The sequence below is a fragment of the Cervus canadensis genome, chromosome 12, assembly GCF_019320065.1.
Source record: "Cervus canadensis isolate Bull #8, Minnesota chromosome 12, ASM1932006v1, whole genome shotgun sequence".
Classification (NCBI taxonomy): Eukaryota; Metazoa; Chordata; class Mammalia; order Artiodactyla; family Cervidae; genus Cervus; species Cervus canadensis.
Window position 1 is genome coordinate 9,068,586 of NC_057397.1, and position 23,222 is coordinate 9,091,807.

General features: G+C 65.7%; 1 protein-coding gene across 9 annotated transcripts in view; it reads left to right on the forward strand.

Annotated features, from left to right (window-relative positions):
* ADGRB1 (adhesion G protein-coupled receptor B1) overlaps window positions 1–23,222 on the forward strand; it is a 75,404-nt gene that overhangs the window by 40,140 nt on the left and 12,042 nt on the right. For 7 of the 9 annotated variants that reach the window (XM_043483970.1, XM_043483972.1, XM_043483973.1 and 4 more), the window contains exons 18-24: window positions 8,257–8,398; window positions 14,125–14,228; window positions 15,528–15,630; window positions 16,151–16,301; window positions 16,720–16,789; window positions 18,344–18,410; window positions 20,720–20,805. In XM_043483970.1, the coding sequence (XP_043339905.1) occupies window positions 8,257–8,398; window positions 14,125–14,228; window positions 15,528–15,630; window positions 16,151–16,301; window positions 16,720–16,789; window positions 18,344–18,410; window positions 20,720–20,805 (723 nt within the window). The remainder of the gene's footprint in view (window positions 1–8,256; window positions 8,399–14,124; window positions 14,229–15,527; window positions 15,631–16,150; window positions 16,302–16,719; window positions 16,790–18,343; window positions 18,411–20,719; window positions 20,806–23,222) is intronic. The other 2 variants (XM_043483976.1, XM_043483979.1) reach the window with 1 other exon arrangement.

The following is a 23,222-nucleotide window of genomic DNA, read 5'->3' on the forward strand; positions in this document are numbered from 1 at the left end:
AAAAATCTACTTCTGCTTCATTAACTACACTAAAGCCTTTGACTGTGTGGATCACAACAATGGAAAATTCTTAAATAGATGGGAATACAGACCACCTTACCTACCTCCTGAGAAACCTATATGCAGGTCAAGAAGCAACAGTTAGAACTGGACATGCAACATCGACTGATTCAAAATTGGGAAAGGAGTATGTCAAGACTGTATATTGTCACTCTGCTTATTTAACTTACATGCAGAATACATCATAAGAAATGCCAGGCTGGATGAATCACAAGCTGGAATCAAGATTGCTGAGCGATATATCAACAACCTCAGATATGCAGATGATACCACTTCAATGGCAGAAAGTGAAGAGAAACTATAGAGCCTCTTGATGAAGATGAAAGAGGACAGTGAAAAAGTTGGCTTAAAACTCAACATTTAGAAAACTAAGATCATGGCATCTGGTCCTGTCACTTCATGGCAAATAGATGGGGAAACAATGGAAATAGTGTCAGATTTCATTTTCTTGGGCTCCAAAATCAGTGCGGATGGTGACTGCAGCCAAGAAATTAAAAGACACTTGCTCCTTGGAAAAATAGCTATGACAAACCTAGACAGCATATTAAAAAGCAGAGACATCACTTTGCCAACAAAGGTCCATGATTAAAGCTATGGTTTTTCCAGTAGTCATGTGTAGATGTGAGAGTTGGACCATAAAGAAGACTGAGTGCTGAAGAATTGATGCTTTCAAACTGTGGTGCTGGAGAAGACTCTTGAGAGTCCCTTGCACTGCAAGGAGATCAAACCAGTCCATCCTAAAGAAAATCAGTCTTGAATACTCATTGGAAGGACTGATGCTGCAGCTCCAATACTTTGGCCACCTGATGCGAAGAACTGACTCATTTGAAAAGACCCTGCTGCTGGGAAAGATTGAGGGCAAGAGGAGAAGGGGGCGACAGAGGATAAGTTGGTTGGATGGTATCACAAATTCGATGGACATGAGTTTGAGCAAGCTCCGGGAGATAGTGAAGGTCAGAAACGCCTTGAGTCCTGCAGTCCACGGGTCTCAAAGAGTTGGACATGACTGAGCAACTGAACAACAAATGGTGATGATGTAGTGGTAATGATGGTCCGATGATGTGATATGGTGATGTGATTGTGTCCTTCTTGAAGCTGGTGGTGCTGTTAATAATGGAATGCTGGTGTTGATGTTGGTGGTTACAGTGGCGGAGGTAATGATTGTGTTCTCGATGACGTTGGCGGTGATGTTACAGATGCTGGTGGTGGTTTCAGTGGGAGCCGTGAGGGTGGAGGTCGTGGTGACAGTTAGGGTAGTAGTGCTGTCAGCTTTTTGGGGGGATTTGAAGCCCCTCCCGGGAACCAGGACCCGCCCGTGGCACAGTTTTCGAGGCCGACCGCAGCACACAGGGTCAGACACCAGCCCGGGGAGATGAGAGGACTGGGTGCACGGGCAGAGGAGAGGGTGTCCTAGAGGAGACGAAGCTGGGCTGGCTGAGGCTGGTGAGGTCTGGCGTCTCCTGGAGCTGAGGAAGTGGCCATTGGAGGTGCCTGTGCCCAGCACAGGGCCTGAGCAGGCCGGCGAGGGACTCGCGTCCTGAAAGCGAGTGACCGACCAGCCTGGAGCATGAGAGTGGGGCGTCAAGGCATGGCCCCCCGGCTGGTGGGGGCAGGTGACAGGCCGGACAGAGCTGGGCCCGCGGTGCAGCGGGCGGAGGTCTGAGTGGACGGCCAAGGCTCTGGTAGGCTTCATGGACTCTGAGCCGGCAAGGGTCAGCAGGTGGGCTGAGGCCAGAGGACTTCCTGGCAGGGCTGGGGAGTTCCAGGCCCAGACTCACCAGGGGCCCTGGTGGCTTTGCCCAGGCAGGTGGGTCGGTCAGTGAAGAACCACCAGGTCCTAAGGACAGCCGGTTTCCCAGCCTGGGGCGGGCCCGGGGCCGGAGGCCCCGACTCAGAGGGAGCGGCACCAGCCGAGAGCCAGGAGATGGCTATCGCAGCTTTGTGGGGAATGCAAGGCGCCCCGGAGGCCCCGGTCACTACCTGGTGGATGCTGAGCAAGCCCGAGACCCTGTCAATACTGCGAGAGCAGCCGTGGGCAGGGGTGCAGGCTGAACGGGCATGCTCTGCCCTGACACGTATCCGTCCCCTGGGAGTCCCCAGGCCCTGAACCCAGAAGGGATGGAGCTGACCTGGGCCTGCCCTGGGGGTTCTCAGTGGCCAGACGGGGAGACGGGGGCTGGGCATGGAACACATGTTGAGGAGGACTCAGGTTGAGGAGGCTTCCTGGAGCCGGCAGTGCCTCAAGGGAGCCCTGAAGGACGGGGCTGAGTCAGCCGGGGGACAGACGAGTGTGCGGTCAGAGGGACTGGCTGAGACAGAGACCTGGAGGCAGGAGAGGCGCCTGTGTTGGTTCCTCTGGGCTGGCACATGCAAGCGGGGCTGCCAGGGCTGGGGGTGGGGAGGGCTTGATGGTCACTATGAGTTCCAGCCGCTGGCTGAGGTAGGACCCAGAAAAGCAGCACCCGCGCAGCAGCAGGGTAGGACCTGGTGAAGGAGCCAGGTGCAACACTTGGGAAGTCACTGCTTATCCCAGCAGGCTCCCTGGAGGAGGCAGCTCAGCACAAGCCTTGATCTGTGGATCAGAGGTCAATAGGGGGAGGTGGGAGGTAGGAACTCTGGATGTGTCCGTACGATTCCGCAGGGGTTGTGCCTGGAATGGGTGGTCTGGGGAGCACAAAGTCCAGGCTGAGGGACCCCTGCCTGCAGAGACACCTTGCCCACTCCCTGTTCTCTCACTGGGGTGATCTGTGCCCACTCTGGTTTCTTTCTGCTGTGTGGGAGGACACCTATGAGTCACTCACACTCCAGTGTGAGTTAGTCCATCAAACCCCAGGCCCCCTGAGGCACAGTCCCATAATAGCACCTGCCGGCAGGAGGCATCCTGAAGACAACGAAGGCCCTGGCTCCATGGGTGGGCAGGCCGAGCTCTCCATGACTGTCCCCCATGTGCCAGGAGCACGCGGGGCCCCATGCTGGGCACGGTGTGCCTGTGGTCTCCGTGGACATCACATGGGGGGCGCTGGTGCCCACTTCACAGAGGAGGCACCGCAGCTCTGGGTGGCCGGGAGGGAATTTGCCCAAGAGGGGAACAGACCTTGGCCCCCAGTGCTCCTCGACTCCAGCTCCCGGTGCTACCCCCCTCCCTGCAGGGAGCTGGCCGGGGGGTGGGTACCACAGGCTGAGCCTCCTCCCATCCACACTGGGCCCCCGGGGAGGTCCCTGGCGGGGCTTCCTTAGCTGGGCCAGCTAACTCCCCAGGCTGCCTTCTCTGAGCCACCCCTCCTGGGCACCAGGATAAGGTGGGGCCCCTGCCCGGGTGCTGAGTGAGGTGGGGCTGCACCAGGCGGGGTTCACGGTCTGAGTGTGGTTGGAGGGGAGTGCTCGGGGCGGGGGGCAGTCCCTGGGGCTGTGGGCCCCTGAGTGAGGAGGGAGCTGGGGGAGGTCTTGAGCAGAGGACAGCGTGTCCTGGCACATTTCAAATGACAGTGGGGGACAGACAGGCGGCGGAGGGCAGGGCAGAGGCTGGGGGGTGGGTCTCACTGGGTGGCGGCCACAGGCTGGGGGGCAGCAGTGACTCTCGCACATCCGCAAGGCAGGCCAGACGCCCGCGGGTCTGCAGGTGTAAGCCACAGGGACGGAGGGCCTGGGGGTCACCTCCAGGCAGCAGGGCCTCGCTTGCCCACCCACAGCAAGTCCCGGCTGTGTGCTCTGCTCCCACCAGGGTGTGAGCAGCAGGGAGAGCCAGCCGGGCCCCCCTCCTGCCCTCTCAGGGGAGGACGCAAGCGGGAGCATCGGCCCATCACACGCGGTGGGAAAACTGGGCAGGGCGGGAGGACCCTCCAGCCACCGATGGAGGTCACGGGTCAGGACAGCCCTGCTGTGAGAGCCGGGGCCTGGGCCTGTGGCTGCGGGCATGGGGGATGAGCCAACCAAGCCAGGCACCGCTGACGGGCGTGCAGGCCGCAGATAGCCACTGGGGGACACGTTCTCAAGGACCACTTGGGGCGGGCAGGGGTGGGTGGATGGGGAGGTGGGAACAGGAGGCCACCTGCCCAGGGAGCGAGGTTGGTGGGTGAGGCTGGCACAGGGGTGGGGGGAAGAGGTGGGGTGTATTCAGGACTGACCCCAAGGCCTCAGGGGCTAGGGGTAGCCAGGGGAAGCTCAGGTCTCAGCTCAGGGTCAGGACGCACAGCGGAGACTGTGTGTAGAGGTTGCTGGCTCAGTCTGAAGTAAAGGGAACGGGGATTGTCCCTTGGGTTTGGTGACATGGGGTCTCGTAGGACCAGGGTGGGAGGAGCCCGCGGTGAGGAACTGGTGGCCTGCAGAGGGGTGGGCAGTGCTGGACCTTTCCAAGGGCGCATGCGGGGGGGCACAGCCCTGTCCTGGGGGCTGTGGTCCGATAGGGCAGGTGTGGCCGTGTCCTGGAGGCCCTGGTCTCACGGGGCAGAGACGGCCTCTCTCTGGGAGCTCTGCTCTGAGGGGCCCAGTGCCCCTTACACCCTTGCCTCCACTCGGGCCGGGAGGGGCCGCGGCTCCAGCTCCTTCTCTGGCTCAGGACCTGGGGGATGGGGTGGACCAGGTGTCCTTCACCCAGATTCCCTGGGCCTGGGCCCAGGAAGGGGGGCATGGTTCTGTGACCTAGATATTCCCACGTTTCTGAAGCTCAGTGAAGAGGCGGCCAGTGGTCTCCAGTGCATGGAGCGGTCGGGGAGAGGGCGCGCAGGGAACGAGCTGCCTTGTTGCAGAGATGGTAACGGCATCACGGCAACAGGAGGGATTTCTGTTAGAGGCGGTGGGTGTCTGAGGATGTGTCCGAGAGGTTTTTGAAGGAGGAGGGCCAAGCGTGCCCGCGCTTTCCCAGGTCAGGGTGGGTGTGCCTGGGATGCTGGCAAGGCTCCCCCTGTCAGGGACGTCTGCCCACCCATCCTGCTCCCGCGGGTCCCCTGCTGTGCCCGGCCCAGCCCAGAGAGCTCAGCTGAGGGCCTCCACCGACCAGGCTCCGCCCTGGTGATGGGCCATATGCCATCCTTGAGGGCCCCTTTCAGATTCACCTCTCAGAGCCCAGCGGTTCAGATGCTGTAGGCCTTGTGGGGGGTACGGGCTGATCAGACAGATAAAAACCTGGAATCTGGGCCCTTCTGTCGTCATGCTGTGTGGCTTCTGGCAATCACCCCACTTCTCTGAGCTGCGATCTCTGTATCTACACAGTTGAGCTGAGGATCACTGCAAAGATTGCATGACAAAATGCACATGAAGCTACTAATATTGAGGTGGGGCAGAGGCAAGGAGCGGGTCCCCGTCCCTGTGTCGTATGTCAGGAGCCCAGGCACATTCCCCCTGGCCCGCTGGAGTCCAGGGGGCCCTGGTGTGGGGAGGTGCCAGGGAGCCCGCCTACAGTCTTGCGGGGTCTGGGCAAGACGAGCAGCCGCTCACCTCCCAGGCTGCCCGCCCCAGCGGCCGGCTCCCTGGGCTGGGGCAGACGCCTCCTCGTGCCCTCCGTGGTCTGAGGCTGAGCCCGTCGGCAGTGGGCAGTGCCCCTCGCCCTCCCCTCCTCTGGGAGGCTGATAAGCTAATTAGTGCCCATGGTAGGAGCCCTGTGGGGCCAGCCACCAGTCGGGGCTGGCCTTCTCCCAGGAGGTGGCCGGCAGCTGTCAGCCTGGCGCCCAGCAGACCCGCCAGCGCCGCCTGGGAACCTGCCAGGCTGCTGGCCCCAGCCAGCCCAGCTCCCCTCGCCTCAGGCCTGGGGTGCTGTCCTCTGCCGACCCTCCCAACATCCTTCAGTGGGCGGAAGAGCTGGGTTCAGGTCCCCCCTCCATTCAGAGGAGGAGGGCCAAGACAGCGTCCATGCCTGGGCGGTAGACATTAGAGCTCAGATTTGAACCCAGGACAGCCCAGCTGGCCACAGACTCCGGCTTTTAGGAGCAGGCACATGGCCGATATTGCAGACAAGCATGAGAGATGGAGGTACTGCCTCCAGGCTGGAACGGCCCCGGAAGGCCACCTCCCCCGAGCGCCTGGGGTCTCGGGACTTCTGGCCTCCACTGTCTTGGCCGTTTGGCGTCTGGTCCAGGGCTTGCATTCGCCACCCCAGGTGTGGACAGGGTGCTCCAGGGGTGGGAGGGACCGGGGGTAGCTGGGGCCCAGTACTCTGCACCCCTGTCCTGTGTGATGCTGGGGAATGAGGGAGATGGTGTGTGACTGGCCCGGGGCAGCTGAGTGAGGCCTCGATACCCCCTCACCGAGGGGGCGGGAGGACCAGGCTGGGCCTCCCAGGACTCTGCAGGGCCCCACGCTCCCTTTCCCCATCCTCCATCACCCAGGTCTTCTTTCTGGTCCTGTGGCTATCGGGGTCTTCTTTTCCAGAGAAGGAAGGGGAGAAGGGTCTCTAGCGAGGCCTTGATAGGTTGTGACTTCCACTTAGCTCAGCAGACGCTAGCGGGGTTCAGGTGGGCCAAGGCGGGCAGGCTCAGGCAGAGGCGTGGTCGGGAGCCAAAGAGATGGAAGCTCCCAGGACCCTCCCGTGGCCTTCCTTATGGAGGGCCGCTAAGATGGAAGAGTTTTGGATCCCCCAAACTCTGGCCCCCAGGGCTCGGGCCCCAGTGCCCAAGAGAGGGACATCCTTTCCCCTCCCTGCATTTCAGAGATGAACAGACAGTGTGGGTGGGGAGGCATCTTCTGGGGCCACAGAACCCTGATGCACCCCTCGGAGCCAAGGTCTGGGCTCTGCCTAGCTGTCACCTTGGGCTGCCTCAGTTCTCCTCCTCTGTAAAATAGGGGCAGGTCCCTCCCCGTGGGGGAAGTGAAGAGAGAAGAGCAGATTCCAGGGCCTCCAACAGGCCCAGAGCGTGTCCCTCCTCCCCTGGGGCCTGACGCTCAGAAAGGAGATTGTGTAACATCTCAAATTCAGCACAAGCTGCTCTGGGTTCTGGGATGCCTGCGGCCGAGCCCCTATGCTTTCCTGAGCTCTCATGTAGGTGTTGGGGAGGAGGGCAGCTGGATGGGTGCCCAGTGTCATCCTCTGGACTGTCCCCTCCCCGTTTTAGAGACGCGCGAACTGAAGCTCCGGCTGGTACCTGACTTCCCAGGTGATGCAGCCAGGAGGTAGCCCAGGGTGGTGGCTTGCATCCAGGTGTTGAGCAGAGGCCCCCTTGGTGTGGGGCAGGGGTGGTGGCTTCCCTGGAGGGGCGCAGGGCGGAGTCACTCACCCCATACCAAAGGGCTGGGATGGGGGAGGCAGGCTGAGGCCTTTGGAGGCTCCTTGCAGTTCCCAACTGCTGGGGCTGGGGCCAAGGGATCTAGGGCTGGCCATGGGTAGACCCTGGCCACAGAGACCTGGAATTTTCCCCCGGGGCAGACTCAGGGTCTGAGTTGTGAGCAGGAGAGAGGCTTTTTCAGCCCTAGGGGTAGAGGTCCCCTCCCAGCTGTGGTTCCTGAACCACCGTTTCGGTCTCGGCTCTTCAGGCAGCCTGGAGCCCCCTAGCCTGCAGGCCCAGGGCCCTGGGGCGGACCCTTCATGGGCACCTTCTGCGGGCGTGCCTGGCTGGATGCTGCCGAACAGGTGGGCCGGCCTGGGGATGGGGAACTTGGATCAACAGCGACTGGTTTGCAGAGTAGCTCAGTTCGGCGCACTGAGACCCTACCAAGTGCTGGTTTCAAGGGAACCCGCGCCACCCGCCACCCCGAACGGCAGACAGCAGGAGGGCCTTGGGTCAGACGCCAGGGGGCAAGTTCTGGCCGAAGAGGCCCGGCCCCGGGAGGTGGCTGTGGGGGCGGGGCGGCCCCAAGGTCACCAGCTCGACACGAGGCCCGGGGGCGGGCGGCTCAGGGCGCCCCTCACCCTGCCCGGCCCGCGCGCGCACCGCAGGCCGCCGCGGCCCCCGGCTGGCGCCCCGCTCCACGTGCGCCCACGCGCCCCTCCCTGCCCGGCGCTGGGGCGGGGCGCTCTCCGGGCGCGGGGCCAGGGCTCGGCGCCCCGCCGGCCCCGCCGGCCCGCGCTCCCGCGAGTCGCTCTCCCGTGGCTCGGCGGCGGCGGCGGCGGCGGCAGCGGCCATGGGGCGCGGGGCTCCGGGGGCCGGTGGGGCGCGCGCGGCGGCGGGCGCAGGTGCGGGCGCGGGCCGGGGACGCGGGGCCGGGGCGCGGCCGGCCGCCGCTCACACCGCCCCTGTCTCCCCTCCCCCCGTGTGTCCCGCCCCCCAGACCCTCCTCCCCCGCCCCCCCGCAGCTCGGGCCCTGGTCGTGGCGCGGCTGCCGCACGGTGCCCCTCGACGCCCTCCGGACGCGCTGCCTCTGTGACCGGCTCTCCACCTTCGCCATCTTAGCCCAGCTCAGCGCCGACGCGGTGAGACCCCGGCCGGGCGCTTGGCGGGCGGGTGGGGGCGCGCGGAGAAGGGGCTTCCGGGGAGGACGGTAGCCGCCAGGGCCGGCGCCGGGAGGGGCGGCTGCACCCCGATGCCCCCCGTGGCCCGGCCAGAGAGGCTCGGGCCTCTGGAGAGGGCGGGTGGGGAGCCGAGTGGGTGGCGGTGTGGAGTTGGGGTCTGGCCCTGAAGGAGCCAGGCTGGGGCTCCTGGGAGGGACTGACGGGTGAGTGTTCCGCACTCTCCTTGGGGGCTGAGGGCCCTGGAGGGAGCCGGTGCTCAGGGGAGATGGGCAGCCCCAGCAGGGCGCTGGGGTTGCAGGAAGGCATGGCCTGGCAGGGCCAGCCGGGTCAATGCTGTCCCTTGGTGAGGGTCCGTCCCCCAGCCGCTGGCAGGGTCCTGGCCCTCCCTGAAGAGGGAGGGGGAGGAGCTGCCACCCTCCTTGGAGGCGTTCCCCACCCACCCCAAATGGACCCTGGTCTTCGGAGGTGCCTTCGTCCCCAGGTAGGGGTCCCGGCTGGATAGGGTGCTGGGCTTGGCCCAGGCCCGCAGCCCTCCCTGGGAAGGCCCCATCATCTCAGGGGCCTCCTTTTTGTTCCCATGATTCTTGTGGGGGCTGCCAGTTTCTATGGCGACGGCATCTGGGGCCAGCTCGCTGGCTGGGGCCCTGGGTGCTGGGCCCAGCCAACCCGGGCTGGGGAGTGCTCTTGCCCAGGGCCAAGTTTCACTCACTGGACCCAGGAAAGTAGGGTCCCCCAGCCAGGTCACTAGGCCCCCGGAGGAGGCAAGGGGTAGGGTCTTTGCTTGTTGAGCCCCAGGCCTGGCGTGGGAGGGTGCTCAGGCAGCAGATGTGGAGGACAGACAGGGAGGGGGACACCGATCTGGGGGTGTTTGGGGTAGCTGGCCCTCATTGGATGGGGGTGGCACCGCTCCCCCGTCACAGAACCCTAGTTTCCATGTGGAGGATGGCTCCAGGCCTCTCTGAGAGCAGTCTGCCCCCTCCTTTGTTCTCTGGGATGTGGGGAGGGCGGGCGATGTCAACCAGGACCCCCTGGAGGGTAGGAGCTGGGTGAGACCTTAGAGGTCTTTGCCTATAACTCTTCCATCCACCAGCAGGGAAGTCACGGCGGGGGCAGGGGCTTGCTCAGGATCTTGGGGCGACGCTGCTGGACCCGGGTCTGTGCTCTTGGCCCAGATCCCGGAGTGCCGTCCCCCTCAGGCTGTCCCCGTGACAGAACTGTAGGTGTTGCTGGTTCTGGGGGCTTGGCCCTGAGGACAGCAGCCAGGGCCTTGCTGGGGACTTCCTGGAAGAGGTGACTTTTTGCACAGGGAAGCAGCCCCCTGCGCTGGGGCTCCCTTGGGTCCCCTTTGCAGCTTCAGCAGGCGGAGCAGGGCTGCCTTGGGAACTGCTCTTCCTTGGAGGGTATGGGAGGCACTGGGGGGCTCTGGAGCAGGATGCAATGCCCAGACCCCCTCTCCAAGTCCGAGGTCTGGCCCGCAGGAGGTCAGTGCTGCTCTAATCTTGAAACATGAGCTTGTCCCTCACATGTGGTGGCTGTAGACTGGCCCTCGGTCCCCCTGAGCCTCGGTTTCCTCTCCTGGAAAACAGAGGTGGCCTCTGCTGCTCAGGGTGACTGCGAGGGCTGCGCCGGTTGACAGGGACCTTCCTGGGCCAGGCCTGCAGCAGGGAAGGCCCCCGCATCCAGGAAGGGTGGTCTCCTGCCAAGCCCGGGGCACCCAGCAAGGAGAGCGTGTTAGGTGAGGGGCAGGTGGGAGGCTGACGCTGGTGGAGCTCAGGGGTGAGCCTGAGGCCCAGGGGGCCTTTCTAGGAAGATCTGGCCTGGCACTGGTGCTCCCGAGGGTGAGTGTGCCAGCGTGCTCATGCGTGCGCAGAGCTCTGGTCTGTGAAGAGGTCTAGGCTTTGCCTGGGTGGGGGAGAGCAGCTGCAGTCAGAGGGGCTTGCGGTGGCCTGGTCTGCATATAGGCGGAACACCCCGTACCCACGTCCCAGAAGAGTCAACTGAATCCCGCGGTACGGGAGCTCTCAGCGGCCACAGAGCCATGCTTCGGCCATGGACTGCTGTGAGCCTCAGGGTCCTCCCGTCAGATGGCAGAGTAGTGGGCTGGGCCATGTGCTGCGGCCCCGAAGGCCTGGGCGTGGCTCAGAAGGGCGTCCCACCTCTTGCTCAGCTGCCATCAGAGCCTTCGCCACTCTCCTGTCTTTTCCCAGCTGGCTCCAGCCCCATTGAGGGTGACCCCAGAGGTGCCGATGGGGAAGGGCTGAGAGCAAGAGGGAGGCTGTTCTGGGCAGCCCACCCCTCTGCGTGCCTGAGGCTGGGCCCTCAGGGGGCGCGGCGTCTACTGGAGAGACAGCCCAGGCGGAGAGAGGGCCGCTCTGGTGGCTCCGCCCCAGCCTCCTTCCTTCCCGGGGGTGGCTCGGGACACGGGCACGAGAGGAGGCGTGCAGCAGGGCCCTGAGGGGTGAGCGGGAGTTCACAGCGGCTCGTGGGGGGAGCGGCGGCCTCTGGGAGGCTGAAAAAGGCAGAGATGAGCAGGAGGCAGGGGAGGGGGCTGGGTCTAGAGGGCTTGCCAGACAGGGGCAGGGGCTCCAGCAAGGAGCTTCATGCCGAGGTCAGTGGACCTGGGTGGTGAGAGAGGGAGGTGAGGAGGGTTGCGGTCCTAGAGGGGTCCCACCGGCGTGAAGGCAGAACGACCCAGCTGGCAGGGGATGGTGGCAGCGGGGAGCTGGGCTATGGGGGTGGGCGCCGCCTGCCTGCACCCACGGAGTGGGGGTTGTGCGCTGGGCATGGGGTCCGTCTGAGCCGACGGAGGCTGTGCTCCTGGGGTGCAGAGCAGAGTCCAGAGTAAGGGCCCCAGAGAGGACGGAAGAGAAGGGGTGCTGTGGTCACACCCCAGGAGCCAGGGAGGGCTTAGATCCTGGGGGAAGGACGCGAAGGGAGACGAGACCCTGGCGTCCCCGCACCCCCAGCCCTGCCTGCAGCTGAGTGTCAGGTCCTGGCTCTGTGGCCTGTGCCAGGCTGTGACCGCGGGAAGGTTGAGTAACTGCTCTGAGTTGCATCTGAGGGGGCGAGGCTGGGTGGGGACCTAACCTGGCAAGGTGCTGGCGGCGTCCACACGGCCTGGCGTGTGCTAAACGGTCTGCAGCGCCCAGCGGCTGGTGGCATCACTTCTGGGATTTGCCCGGAGATGTGCAGCCAGCCCCACCAGGGTCACGGCTCAGTGTGACCAGGACCAGGAGTCAGTCAGTGTTGGGGTCAGGGCTCGTCTGTGTGGGTGGCTGTGAGCCACGTGCGGCGCTGGAGCAGAGCTGGGGTAAGGACAGAGCCTAGGAAAGAAGGTCAGGGCGTGTAGGGTGTGTGATGGTTTGGGAGAAGACTGGAAGTAGGGAGGTCACCTGGTGGAAACTGACAGTGACCCTGTGGACCACAAAGGGGTAAAGGCCTGGGGGGGAGGGGCCGGCACCCTGCAGAGACTCAAGGCGAGAGGATGGCAGAGAGATGAGGGGCCAGCTCAGAGTGATTGTCCAGTCCTCACTGCGAGGAGCGCGGAAAGTGTGAGTCGCTCAGTCGTGTCCTACTCTTTGCGACCCCATGGACTGTAGCCTGCCAGGCTCCTCTGTCCATGGGATTCTCCAGGCAAGATTGCTGGAGTAGATTGCCATTCCCTTCTCCAGGGGATCTTCCCATCCAGGGATCGAACCCGGGTCTCCTGCACTGCAGGCAGATTCTTTACTGTCTGAGCCACTTGGGAGATGACAGCTCAGCTGAGAGAAGGGCTAACTGCGTGGAGGTCAGGGAAAGCGCTGGGGGACTGGCCTGTGCAAAGGCCCTGGGGCGGCGCGGAGCGTGGCGAGGGAGCCCGTCTCCAGCAGGAGGCTGGCCTGCTTCTGCCTGCTCTCCGCGTGGACTGGGGCCCGTCTCTCACGTTTAAGGTCTCCGGTCCAGCCCTCCCAGCAAGACCTTGAAGTCCCTGACACCCCTGCCCACCACTCTGTCACCTGTGCTTTCCCCACACTGTTGAGAACCTGTGGGGTTGGGGCTGTCCGAAGTGACAGGCGAGCCAGGCAGAGAGGAGGAGGGCGCGGGCGGGCAGGTGGACAGCCGACGGGTGTGTGGCTGCCAGGCCTGACGAGGGCAGATGGAGGCAGATGGCCGTGGAGGTCGGGGCCGGAGCGGCCTAGGAGCAGGCCTGAGCCGCTTGCTCGGCAACCCGTGACTTATGTCTCTGACCAGGGCCCCGAGGTTGCCCAGCGAGTTTAGGGGTGCTGGCTAGAGCCCAGAGTCCCCCTTCCCCAGGGCCCTCCAGCTCCCCTTGTGGAAACGCAGGAGCTGGTTCCAGAGCCTCACCCGGGCCAGCCCCTGGGGACAGTGGATGGCCTGGCTGACCTTGAACGACTTTCTCAATTTTCCAGGAGCCTGCCTCCCCCGGCTCCGTTCATTCAGCCAGTCACATTGACCGCCTGTCTGTGCTGGGCCTGGTGGAGGGGGGCTCCCAGACGTGAGGACAGCAGGCTCGGGGGACAGACAGGTGCCTCCAGCAGTGGCCCGGGGTGGGGACGGGGGCCCTGGTGTGGGGAAGGGCCGTCCGGCCGTGGATGGAGCAGGCGGGAGCAGCTGCGCCCAGTGGGTGGGCCCTGGGGTGCCTGTGCAGCAGCCTCCAGACCTCGGACTCCCGAGGAGGGTGAAAGGTCCCATCTGGGGGCAGGAAGGGCGGCCGTGGTTTCAGGAGGCGAGCGGGAGGCTTGCTCTGCACGTGCGCGGTCAGCAGTGTGGCAGCCAGGTTAGACTTGGGCCGGGGCACGGAGGCGTCAGCTCTGCGGGGGGGCCACCAGACACCCCTTGTCCCCTGGTTCCTCCCCCCCGCCCCTCCCTCCGGCTCCAGGACTCACCCCCTCCTTCCTCTGGGTGGGGGGTGGGTGGGAGGGGCTGCAGGGCCCCTGGGTTGTCTCTGGGCTCCAGACATAGATGGATTGAGATCTTTCCTCAGCAAGCACCCGCGGGCCACCCGCCTGGGGGTCACGCTCACACGGGGTGCACACAGGGAGGCGTGGGAAGGGCCCGGTCGGAGCTCAGGGCTGCCCCGGGCCCCTGGGATGGGACTAGCCAAGACCAGAGGGGCCTGAGGCGCGTCTGGGCATCTGGGCAGACGGAGCGGCGGGGCCAGGCTTAGAGTCTGGGGGTGGACTCGGGGCACCCAGCGTGGGAGGTCTCACGTGGAGGCGGTGGGGGCCTCTGGGGGCAGCTGCTGTTTGCAGAGGCCAGGGTGGAGGGCCAGGGTCTGTGGCGGGTGTTGAGGGCACCCCCCTCCCCCCCGAGCCGGGTCCCTGCCATTGGCCGGCGCTGCAGAGCCACGGGGTCAGGAACAGCTGCCCGAGGCGGGTGTGGACCTGCTGCCTCGGTGAGCTTGCCTGTGATGGGGGTGGGGGTCCCTTCCCTGAAATGGGGGGGCGCTGTGGCCAGACTTGCCACACAATTATACCAGTGGGGGGCGCAGACAGAGACCCTGTCCTTGGCAGGAGATGAGACCCCCCCGGGGACCGCCCAGGGCTGGGGGCTGCTCGGGGTGCTGCGGGAGTGTGGCCGAGGACTGCTGGACGTGGGGGCTCCGGGGGGTGCGGGGCGGGCAGGCTCCCCGGCGTCCCCCGCAGGTCTGCCCGCCCCTCACTCTGTTGCGTCCCCCGGACCCACAGAACATGGAGAAGGTGGCAGCGCCGTCGGTGACGCTCATCGTGGGCTGCGGCGTGTCGTCCCTGACCCTGCTCATGCTCATCATCATCTACGTCTCCGTGTGGAGGTGACCGCGGGGGGTCCCCGGGAGGGGTGACTGCGGTCCCGCGGGGGGATGGGGGGACAGGCAGTCCCCGGGAGGGGTGACTGCAGCTGCCTTACTCGTCCTTCCATCGGTGGAGGTGGCATCCCCCGTGGGTAGGGGTGGAGCGGTGCAGACTGTCTCCAGGAAGGGATGACTGCACCCCGTGCCAGGGTGGTCCCCAGGAAGGGGTGGCTGGGGCCGCCTTGCCCCTTCTCCCATCAGGGCGGCTGTGGGCTGGGAGCCCAGAGCCGTCCTTCCCTCTCACCTTCCCAGTTAGGACCATCCATCACCTCCGTCGTCACCCCCCAGTCTCCCCTCCTGCAGTCCCCTGGATGCTGGTGGACAGTGGGGGGCGCAGAGGCAGCCAGGGGGCTGGGCCTTCCTGCTCCTTCCCAGCCCCGTGCCCACTGGCCACTCACAGAAGGCTCCCTGCTCCCTCCTGCCCTCTGAGGGGACCTGCCCAGCTGAGCACCCTGTCCCATGACTGCTGGGCCCCAAGACCCTGACTTCCTCGTCTGTGGCCTGTCATCACCTGGATGAGCCAGGCCGCGCCCTGAGCCTGGGTGCACGTGTCTGGTGGGAACCTCTGCCGGCCCCCTGCCCCAGGCCGCACGGCCTCTCCACCACGGACCCCCGTGCCCGGGTGCTGTCTGACCGGTGTTGGTCCCTTGGTCCCTGGGGTGTGGGGGGCGACCCCATCCCTCTCTCACCAACCCTGGGGTGGGGGTGTGTGTGCGCAGACTCCTTCCCAGTGGGCCCCGAGGGGCAGGGGTTGGGACTGCGGCTCACTGAGGGTCAAGCCAAGGTTGCCGCACCCGCTGGGTCCAGCCCCATCTCCAGTGTGTCGGCTCCAAGGGCAGCATGACCGCAGCCGAGGCCCGCGAGGAGGGGTCGATGCAGCCACGGGGTGGGCGGGGAGGCCGTGCCTTCCTGCCGTGCCCCCGTCCTGCCGAGGGCAGAGGCACCAGTGACCCTGAAATACCCCGCGCCCCCCAGCAGCCCCTTCTCGGATGTCCGCCCTGACCTGCCGTGGGCCTGCTTGGCGCCCCGGCGGACCCTCCCCTGCAGCCCCTGTGGTTTGCAAAGTACCTCCTTCCGCGTGCGGGGTGGTCAGGACCCCGTGGCCCCTGCCGAGTCGGTGATGTGAGGAGCGGTGCCGGTGCGGTGGAGGCCAGGGCCCAACAGGGAGGAGGCGGCCCGGCCTTCATGGCCGCGGCACCCGGCTCCTGTGGAGCTAAGACCCTGCTGGGCACCGAGCATGCCACCCGCCCTCGCCCTCAGGTACATCCGCTCGGAGCGCTCCGTCATCCTCATCAACTTCTGCTTGTCCATCATCTCCTCCAATGCGCTCATCCTCATCGGGCAGACCCAGACCCGCAACAAGGTGAGCGGCCGCCGTTGTGCCCGGGGATGGCCGTCGGCGGTGATAGGGAGGCTCCGCGGCAGGGCCCGGGCCCTGGGGTGCTTGAGGCGAGGGCAGAGCCCTTACTGTTCTGGCTACGGCAGCCCCGCGGCTCAGCCTGGAGGGGCTGTCCCCTGGCCAGGCGTGGGGACTCGGTGTCTGGAGTCTCCAGTGGGACTGGTGCTGTGAGATGACCCGCTCAAGCTCCAGCACGCTGGCCCAGCATCGGTCCCAGGCCCCCCGCGCCTGTCTGTGCCTTGTGGTGTGGTCTCAGGGTCGCCAGCGGATGAGTGGGTGGGTGGCCTCTGAGGCGTCTGCGAGTGGATGGGGAAGCCGGGGAGTGGGGTCGGGCAAGCATGCCCCAGGGCCTCAGGGCCCACAGCCCAACTCCGGCGGTGGGGCGGGTGAGCCCTGGGTGGCGTCCTGCCTGGGGCCTCGCCCAGGTCACGGCGTGGGCACGGGGCCAGGTGAGCAGCGCCTCCCCGCCTGCCTGCCCTCGTAGGTGGTGTGCACGCTGGTGGCCGCCTTCCTGCACTTTTTCTTCCTGTCGTCCTTCTGCTGGGTGCTGACCGAGGCCTGGCAGTCCTACATGGCCGTGACGGGCCGCCTGCGGAACCGCCTTGTCCGCAAGCGCTTCCTGTGCCTGGGCTGGGGTGAGCACTGCAGGGCGGTGGGGTGCCCCCCGCCCGGCCCCCTCCTAGTCCCCCCCCCGCCCCCTCTGCCTCCGCCTCCAGGGAGTCACCTGGCTCTACCTGAGTGCCAGGTGAGGAGTAATCTGGTGGTGTGAGTCTGTCCCAGCCGATGTCCGGGATATACTTACGATGGGAAACGTTTCCTTCCTGAAGTCCTGAGGTGGCTGGGCCTCCTGTCTCATGTGCTGACCTGGCCGCCCTCGCCCCCGTCTGCGGGCTCTCGTCCTTGTCCACCTCGTGTCCCCTCTCTCACGGGCTCAGTCTCACCCTCTGTTCAGGGGCTTCAGAGGTGCCTTGTCCCCTCCCTCCCCCACCTGCAGAGCTGGGCCTTAGACGGTGGGGGTCCCCCCGACACCTTTTCTTTCTGCTCCTCCCCTAGGGCTCCCTGCGCTGGTCGTGGCTATTTCCGTGGGATTTACCAAGGCCAGAGGGTACAGCACCATGAACTAGTGAGTTGGGGTGGGGTGGGACGTGGTGGAGGCCGCACGGCTCCCCCAGACCCTCCCGCCGCCCTGGAAGGTGAGGGCTGGCTGGGCACCCATCTCAGAGCCTGGCGAGAGCGGGGGCCCTGGGAGCTGGAGGCCAGGCCCAGGGTAGCCCCCTTCCCGCTGTCCACCAGCTCCTCCTGGTGGTGGGCAGCAGGCTCAAGAGAAACAGGCCCTGGGCGCTAGGAGCCCCCCTGTTCTCAGCTGCTTAGGCCCTCAGAGCTTCCATTTTCCCGTCTGCGTGACAAAGGACCCAGGTCTTCAGGAGTCTGTATGACCCCTGGGGCTTCCCTGGGGTTCAGATGGTAAAGAATCTGCCGGCAATGCAGGAGACCTGGGTTCGATCCCTGGGTTGGGAAGATCCCCTGGAAAAGGACATGGCAACCCATTCCAGTATTCTTGGAGAATCCCATGGACAGGGGAGCCTGGCGGGCTACAGTCCATGGTTCGCAAAGAGTCGGACACGACTGAGCGACTCTGCACGGCACATGGCCCCTGGGGGGGTGCGGGATGGAGCACGGCGGGGCTGTCTCACAGATGAAGTCACTGAGGCCTTGAAGGTTCAGCCGGCCCAGGTCCAGGGGCCTTGAATGCCAAACCAGGACGCCGTGTGGCTTCCTAGGGTGTGGGGCGAAGAACTGAGGCCTGGGAGGCCGTGGCTGTGGTTGTGGGGAAGAAGAGAGCAGTAACGGGAGGAGGGGCCACACAGGCCCGGCTCCCTGGGGAGCCCAGGGGCCTGGGACGTGACCAGGCCCTGGGGCAGGCATGCCCTGCACTTGACGGAGGACCCTGGCGGGGGTGGGGGCTCTGAGTACCGGGAAGGACGTGTGGACACTGACCCCACAGCTGGGAGGAAGGAACACCAGTCTACCCAACTTGGGGACAGATCAGGTGGGAGTGGGACGTTGCAGTGGGGTTCTGAAGGATGAAGATGAGTGGGTTTGGCAGATAGCACGGAAGCTCAGGGCAGGTGAAACAGAAAGCACAGGAAGAAGAGCAGCCCTCCCTGGGCTCAGGGCTCCTGGGCGCCCCCCTGGCGGGTGTCCAGGAGACTTGGGAAAGTAAGTGTGGTGGTGAGGAGGGCCCAGGCCCTCCCGTGGGCAGGAGGCCCGATGCTGAGACCCCGGGGCTTGTCTGGGGTGAGTGGGCAGGAGGAACTCCAGGCCAGGGACCCAGCCCAACATTTTAGCATGATGCCAAGAGAGGGTCGGCACGTGAGGTTGGGGAGGGTCTGCAGGGCGAGGTGGGGAGCCCAGGCCTGGGGGAGAGTCGGGGGAGGGGGACCGTCAGAGCTTCCGGCACCCCCCTGCTCTGGACCGATTCCACCTGTGAACTTCACCTGTCAGCCGCCTGGGGGCTCCCTCGAGTTGCGAAGCCAAAGAATTCATCACGCGCAGTGTCCTCACTTCCTCCTGCCTCTTCTGGGCTCTGCACCTGCCCGCCTGGAAGCGGGTGGTGCCCAGCCTGTGCCTGGGTGGGGTCATGTCTGGCCACTAACCAGCCTGCCTCCCTCCCCAGCTGCTGGCTCTCCCTGGAGGGGGGACTGCTCTACGCCTTCGTGGGACCGGCCGCGGCCGTCGTGCTGGTACGGACCCCTGCCCCTCTGGCCCGGACTGAGCCCCTCGCCTACCCCCAGGCCAGGCCTCCAGTTGGGTCTGCTCCTCCATCAGGGTCACCCTGGTCAGCAGGGGCCGGTGGGGCCCTCAGCCCAGCCGGGCTCATTTCCGTGGGCGCAGCTGGCCTGGCGGCTGTGCAGCGGCCCTGTGCCTGTCGGGAGGCCTGTGCGGGTTTGAGTGAGTGACCATGAGGGAACAGACAGACGGCCAGGCCAGCAGAGATGGCGACCACGCCAGGGTTTTCTTTCTCTACTGGTCATTCACTGGAAGAAGGGAGCCCCTTCTTTTGCTGGACCCCGCACTGCCTGGCATTTCCTTTCTGCAGTTCCCTCCCATTTGGTGAGGATGGCAGTGCCCCGGGCACACAGGGTTACCTTCCCTAGGTCACGGGTGAGCAGGGAAAGGCTGGAGATCTGAGCCTGTCTCGCCCTCCTCTCCCGCCTGCCCCCAGGAAAGGGCATCGCTCTGCAGGGTCCTGCTCACCGGGCTGGGCCTCACTGCCTCGTTGTCAGACCTGAGCCGGGCTGGGGGCGCAGACTGGACGTGGCAGAGGAAAGTGAGGCCCAGGGCACCCAGGGGAGGCTGGGCCTGCAAGGGACGGGAGATGGGGGAGCCAGCGGGCAGGCGGAGTTGGTAGGCAGGATCCTTGGGCAGCCCCCAGGCCCCTGCCCCCAGCCCCAACCAGCCTGCTCCTTTAGTCTGGAAGACTGGCAGGGAGCGGGGCTGCGTGCTCTGCATTTCAATGCTGCTGGTCAGTGGGCTGGGCCTCCTAAGGGCCCAGGGAGGGGCGATGTCAGAGGCAGGAGTCCCCCGCGTCCCTTCCCACAGTGCGAGGAGGGCAGGCCTGGACCTGACCCGGTGTGCACTGCTGCCCGGAGCCCCTCCTGTAATGCTGGCTGGTTGTTCGGTTGTGCACACACGTCTGACTCTTTGTGACCCCCTATGGACTGCAGCACGCCAGGCTTCCCTGTCCTTCACCATCTCGCAGAGTGTGCTCAAACTCACGTCCATTGATTGGTGATGCCACCCAACCGTTTCATCCTTGGTTGTCCCCTTTTTCTCCTGCCTTCAACCTTTCCCAGCCTGAGGGTCTTTTCCACATGTAACACGGGCACGCGCAAGTAAAAGAGGACACAGCCTGCTGCAGGCAGGGTGGCGGCCACCGGTGTCCCCTCCCCTGCCCCAGCCGTGGCAGAAAACGAGGTCACCCGGGAAAGCCACTCTCACCCAGAGGATGGGAGGCAGGGACGGGCCTGCCGCTGTGTGTGCAGCCATGAGTGCTTGGAGTTGAGGGGGCCCCAGGGAGTCGGCCTTCCCAGACCTCTGGGCCCAGGGTCACGGGTCCAGGGACCCCCAGAGCCCCAGAGTCTCTGAGACACAGGAACCTGGCCAGGGGTCAAGCAGCCTCTGCAGAGTGGAAGCCTGAGGGCAGGGCATTCCGGTGAGAGGGAAGACCAGGGCCTGGTGGCTGGTGGGGACGCTGGGGACAGCCTGTCTCTGTCGCAGGCGGCCGAGTGAGCAGTAGCATGAGACTCGCCTCGGCTCCCAGAAGCACTTCCCGGGGCAGGTGCCCAGTGGTCACAGGTTTGAGGGAGACTTGTGGGGCGGTGGCCCTGAGTTAAGGTCTCTGAAGGGCTGCCTGGTTTGGAGAGCAGCGTGGCCCCAGGCAGAGCCAGGATGGGGTGTCCCGGGACGGCATCAGGTCAGGCTCTGGGTGAGCTCGTTTGTGGGATGCACACAAGTTGCTGGGACACTAAGGACGGGGGCGCAGGGTGAGCCTGGGCACGACTCAGCTGGACTGGTGGTCACTTGCGGGCCCTTCTGCGGTCTGCACAGGACAAGTGCCCTGCGGGGCTTTTTGGCCAGCCTGCTCACGTGCTTGACCGCTCCGGGCAGTGGCCGATTTGCCCCAACCCCAGCCTGACCTGTGGACTCCATCCCAGATGGAATCCTGGCTTCACAAACTGCTATTGATCCCAGGAGAGGTGGCACTGGGCCTGGGGACCCATCACATGGGAGGTTTGGGGGTCTGGTGGGACCGTGTGGTGTGGAGAACCCCTGCTAGGGACTGGGGCTCCGGGAGGGGGTGACAGGGCAAGGGGACCAGAGTTTGGGTGAGCTGGCAGCACCCCCCTCCCCGGGGCCTTTGCATCCTCCCTGGAACTCCTTTCTTCACCCGCAGGGGGCTGTGCGAAGCCCCGTGCTGCCCTGGGGTTGGGGGGCCGGCCCCAGTGCCCCTACGGGCACCCCCCCATACCCGCTTCCCCCCATCCTGCAGGTGAACATGGTCATTGGGATCCTGGTGTTCAACAAGCTCGTGTCCAAGGACGGCATCACAGACAAGAAGCTGAAGGAGCGGGCAGGGTAGGACCGGGCAGCCGCACCGCGCCCCACTTGAGTCGGGATGACCCAAAGCCCCTGCCCTCACCAAGCAGGTCGGGAGACAGAGGCACGGAGCCCCTGACAGAGCAGGGGCTTCACAAGTTCTCAGAGGCCGTGAAACCGACTGCTTCCTGAGACCCCGGGCCCGCAGGGTGGAGGGCGGCCCGCCTGGCCTCTCCCCGCCCCTCCGTGGTCGGCTGGCCCTGAACCGGCATGCACCCCGTCTTTGCGGTGCCAGGCGGGATGCTCCTCCTGCCTGGGGAGCCAGCCCCGCGGCACTCGGGTGGGCGGTGCCCAGGGGCTGCAGTGCCCAGCCTGGGGAGGCGCGTGGAGGGGGGCGATGCTCCTCCAGCTGCGGGGGCAGGAGCCCCCGGGATCACAGACGGGCTGGTCCCGCTCCAGCTCCGAGCCCGCCTCGGCTCACCTCTGCCCTGCGCGGGTCTGTTGGGGATCCACGCTCTCCCCACCCCGTGTGCCAGTCCTGCCCGGTCTCCGTCTGTCTCTCTCCCTTGCCTCGTCCTGCTCTTGCTTTCCCCGTGAACAGAGCTTCAGGAGCCCTTCTCCGTGGGCCCCTGGCGGGCTCCGTGCTAGTTAGAAGCCTGCTCTGGGGCAGGCGTGTGACCCTGGAGGGCCCGCGGGGGCTGGGAGCCGGCCGGCCTGGCTGTGGGCTTGGGCCTGCACGGCCTGGGCATCTGCTGAGTCTGCGAAGCGGGGGTTGGCAGGCTTGTCCCAGAGCACAGCGTCAGCCACGCGTGCTCCGGGAACGGCGGGTCAGGGCGGCAGCGAGGCTGGGCCCGTCCACCCCATGGCGCTGTCTTGTCTCCTGCAGGGACTTGTGCGGCGGGGTCTGCGGTCCTGCTCCCGTCTCACAGGCAGACCGAGGCTGACGTTGAGGGTGGGGGCAGGGGCGGGTGGAGCAGGGCTGCGGTCGGGTCAGGCCGCCCACCGCGTTGGGCCTTCCCTGGGTGCAGCAGTGGTGGGGCTCGAAAGGCCCTGGACTCGCGTATGGGCCTGACCCCAGCACCCCGCACGCTCAGTGCTGGCAGGGGGGCCGCTGCCCAGGTCGCTCGCAGGTGCCCCCCGGGACCATTGGGTGAATCCCTCCCTCTCTGGCTGGGGCAGTGCCTGGTCCTGTCGGATGTGGGGGACCCGAGGGCGGGGACTGTGGCTTCGTCCAGGTGTCCCACTTCTTGGTTTGAATGTGGGCGGCTCACGTCATGCTGTGCTGAACGTGGGTGCACACTGGCCCAGGCCGGCCCGGCCCTGCCCTGCGGTCAGCCGCACCCAGCCTCAGAGCCCACACTCGGCTCTCCCGGCTGCCCAGCAGGTCCAGGGCCCCGGGTGCAAAGAGACCTGGGAACCCCTGGCCCCCCATCCTCACCCCTGCCCTGGAGCCTCGCCCCCGGACCCCATCCCCCCCTAAGGAGGCTCGAGCTGGACACCTTCTGGTTAGTTTTGGGGCTACACCCCTCCTGCTCTCCCTGCCTGTTTCTGCGAGAACAGTTTTGCTCTCATTTCCGTCTGTTTCACTTGCAGTCAGCTGCCCCAGGCCCCCCTCGGGCGCCCCCCAAATGTGCCGAGTGTGCAGTCCTCTCTGAGGCCGACGCCACCTCCGAAGCCACCAGTCACGCCATGTCAGGCCACCCCTCGCCCGCCGGCGGGCTCTGCGCCCCGCGGCCCCATCTCGTTCGTTTTACGCCTCCTCTGTCCTTCGTGTCGTCTCTGCTGTCCCCTCCAGGCCTCGGCAACCCCCCCGCCCCGGGTCTCCTCACACTGCGGTCCCTGCCCGGCCCGTCTCCTCCCTTCCGTCCTCCAGGGCCTCACGGAACCAGCCGGGCCCGAGGGCCGGGAACCGGGCCAGGCCTCTGGCTGTGAGAACACGGTCCACTGGCAGCCGTTGTCAGGGTGTGGTCATGCTGGGGTCCCCGTGCTCCGTGCGAGCATGGCGGAGTGTGGGAGGAGTCGTGTGTCGGTCGGGAGTCGCAGTGTGAGAGGCCGCTGCACCTGTAGAAACCAGGTGTGTTGGGGCAGCCAGCCTGTTCGCTGACCCCGGCCGCCTCCAGGGGCCGCAAGCAGGGCAGGGGCAGTGCAGCCTGGGGGTTCAGATGACCCAGGAGCGTCTGACTGTCTGGTCCCCAGAGACAGGGGTCCCTGGGACCCTCCTGGGGGAGGGCCCACCTGGCCTCAGGATGCTCAGGGTGGAGACGCAGCATCCTCTGGAGGGGGACAGGCTGCTCCTCCGTGCTGGGGTCCACAGCCCGGACACCGGGGCTCCGCTGGGCCCCTCCATTGTTCCGCAGGCAGGCGGGCCTGTGGGGTGGCAGACAGCCTCAGCTGTGACTTGGGCTGTGCTGAGAGCCTGTCCCCGGACCCCTGGCGGACGCGCTGGGCCGGTCGCA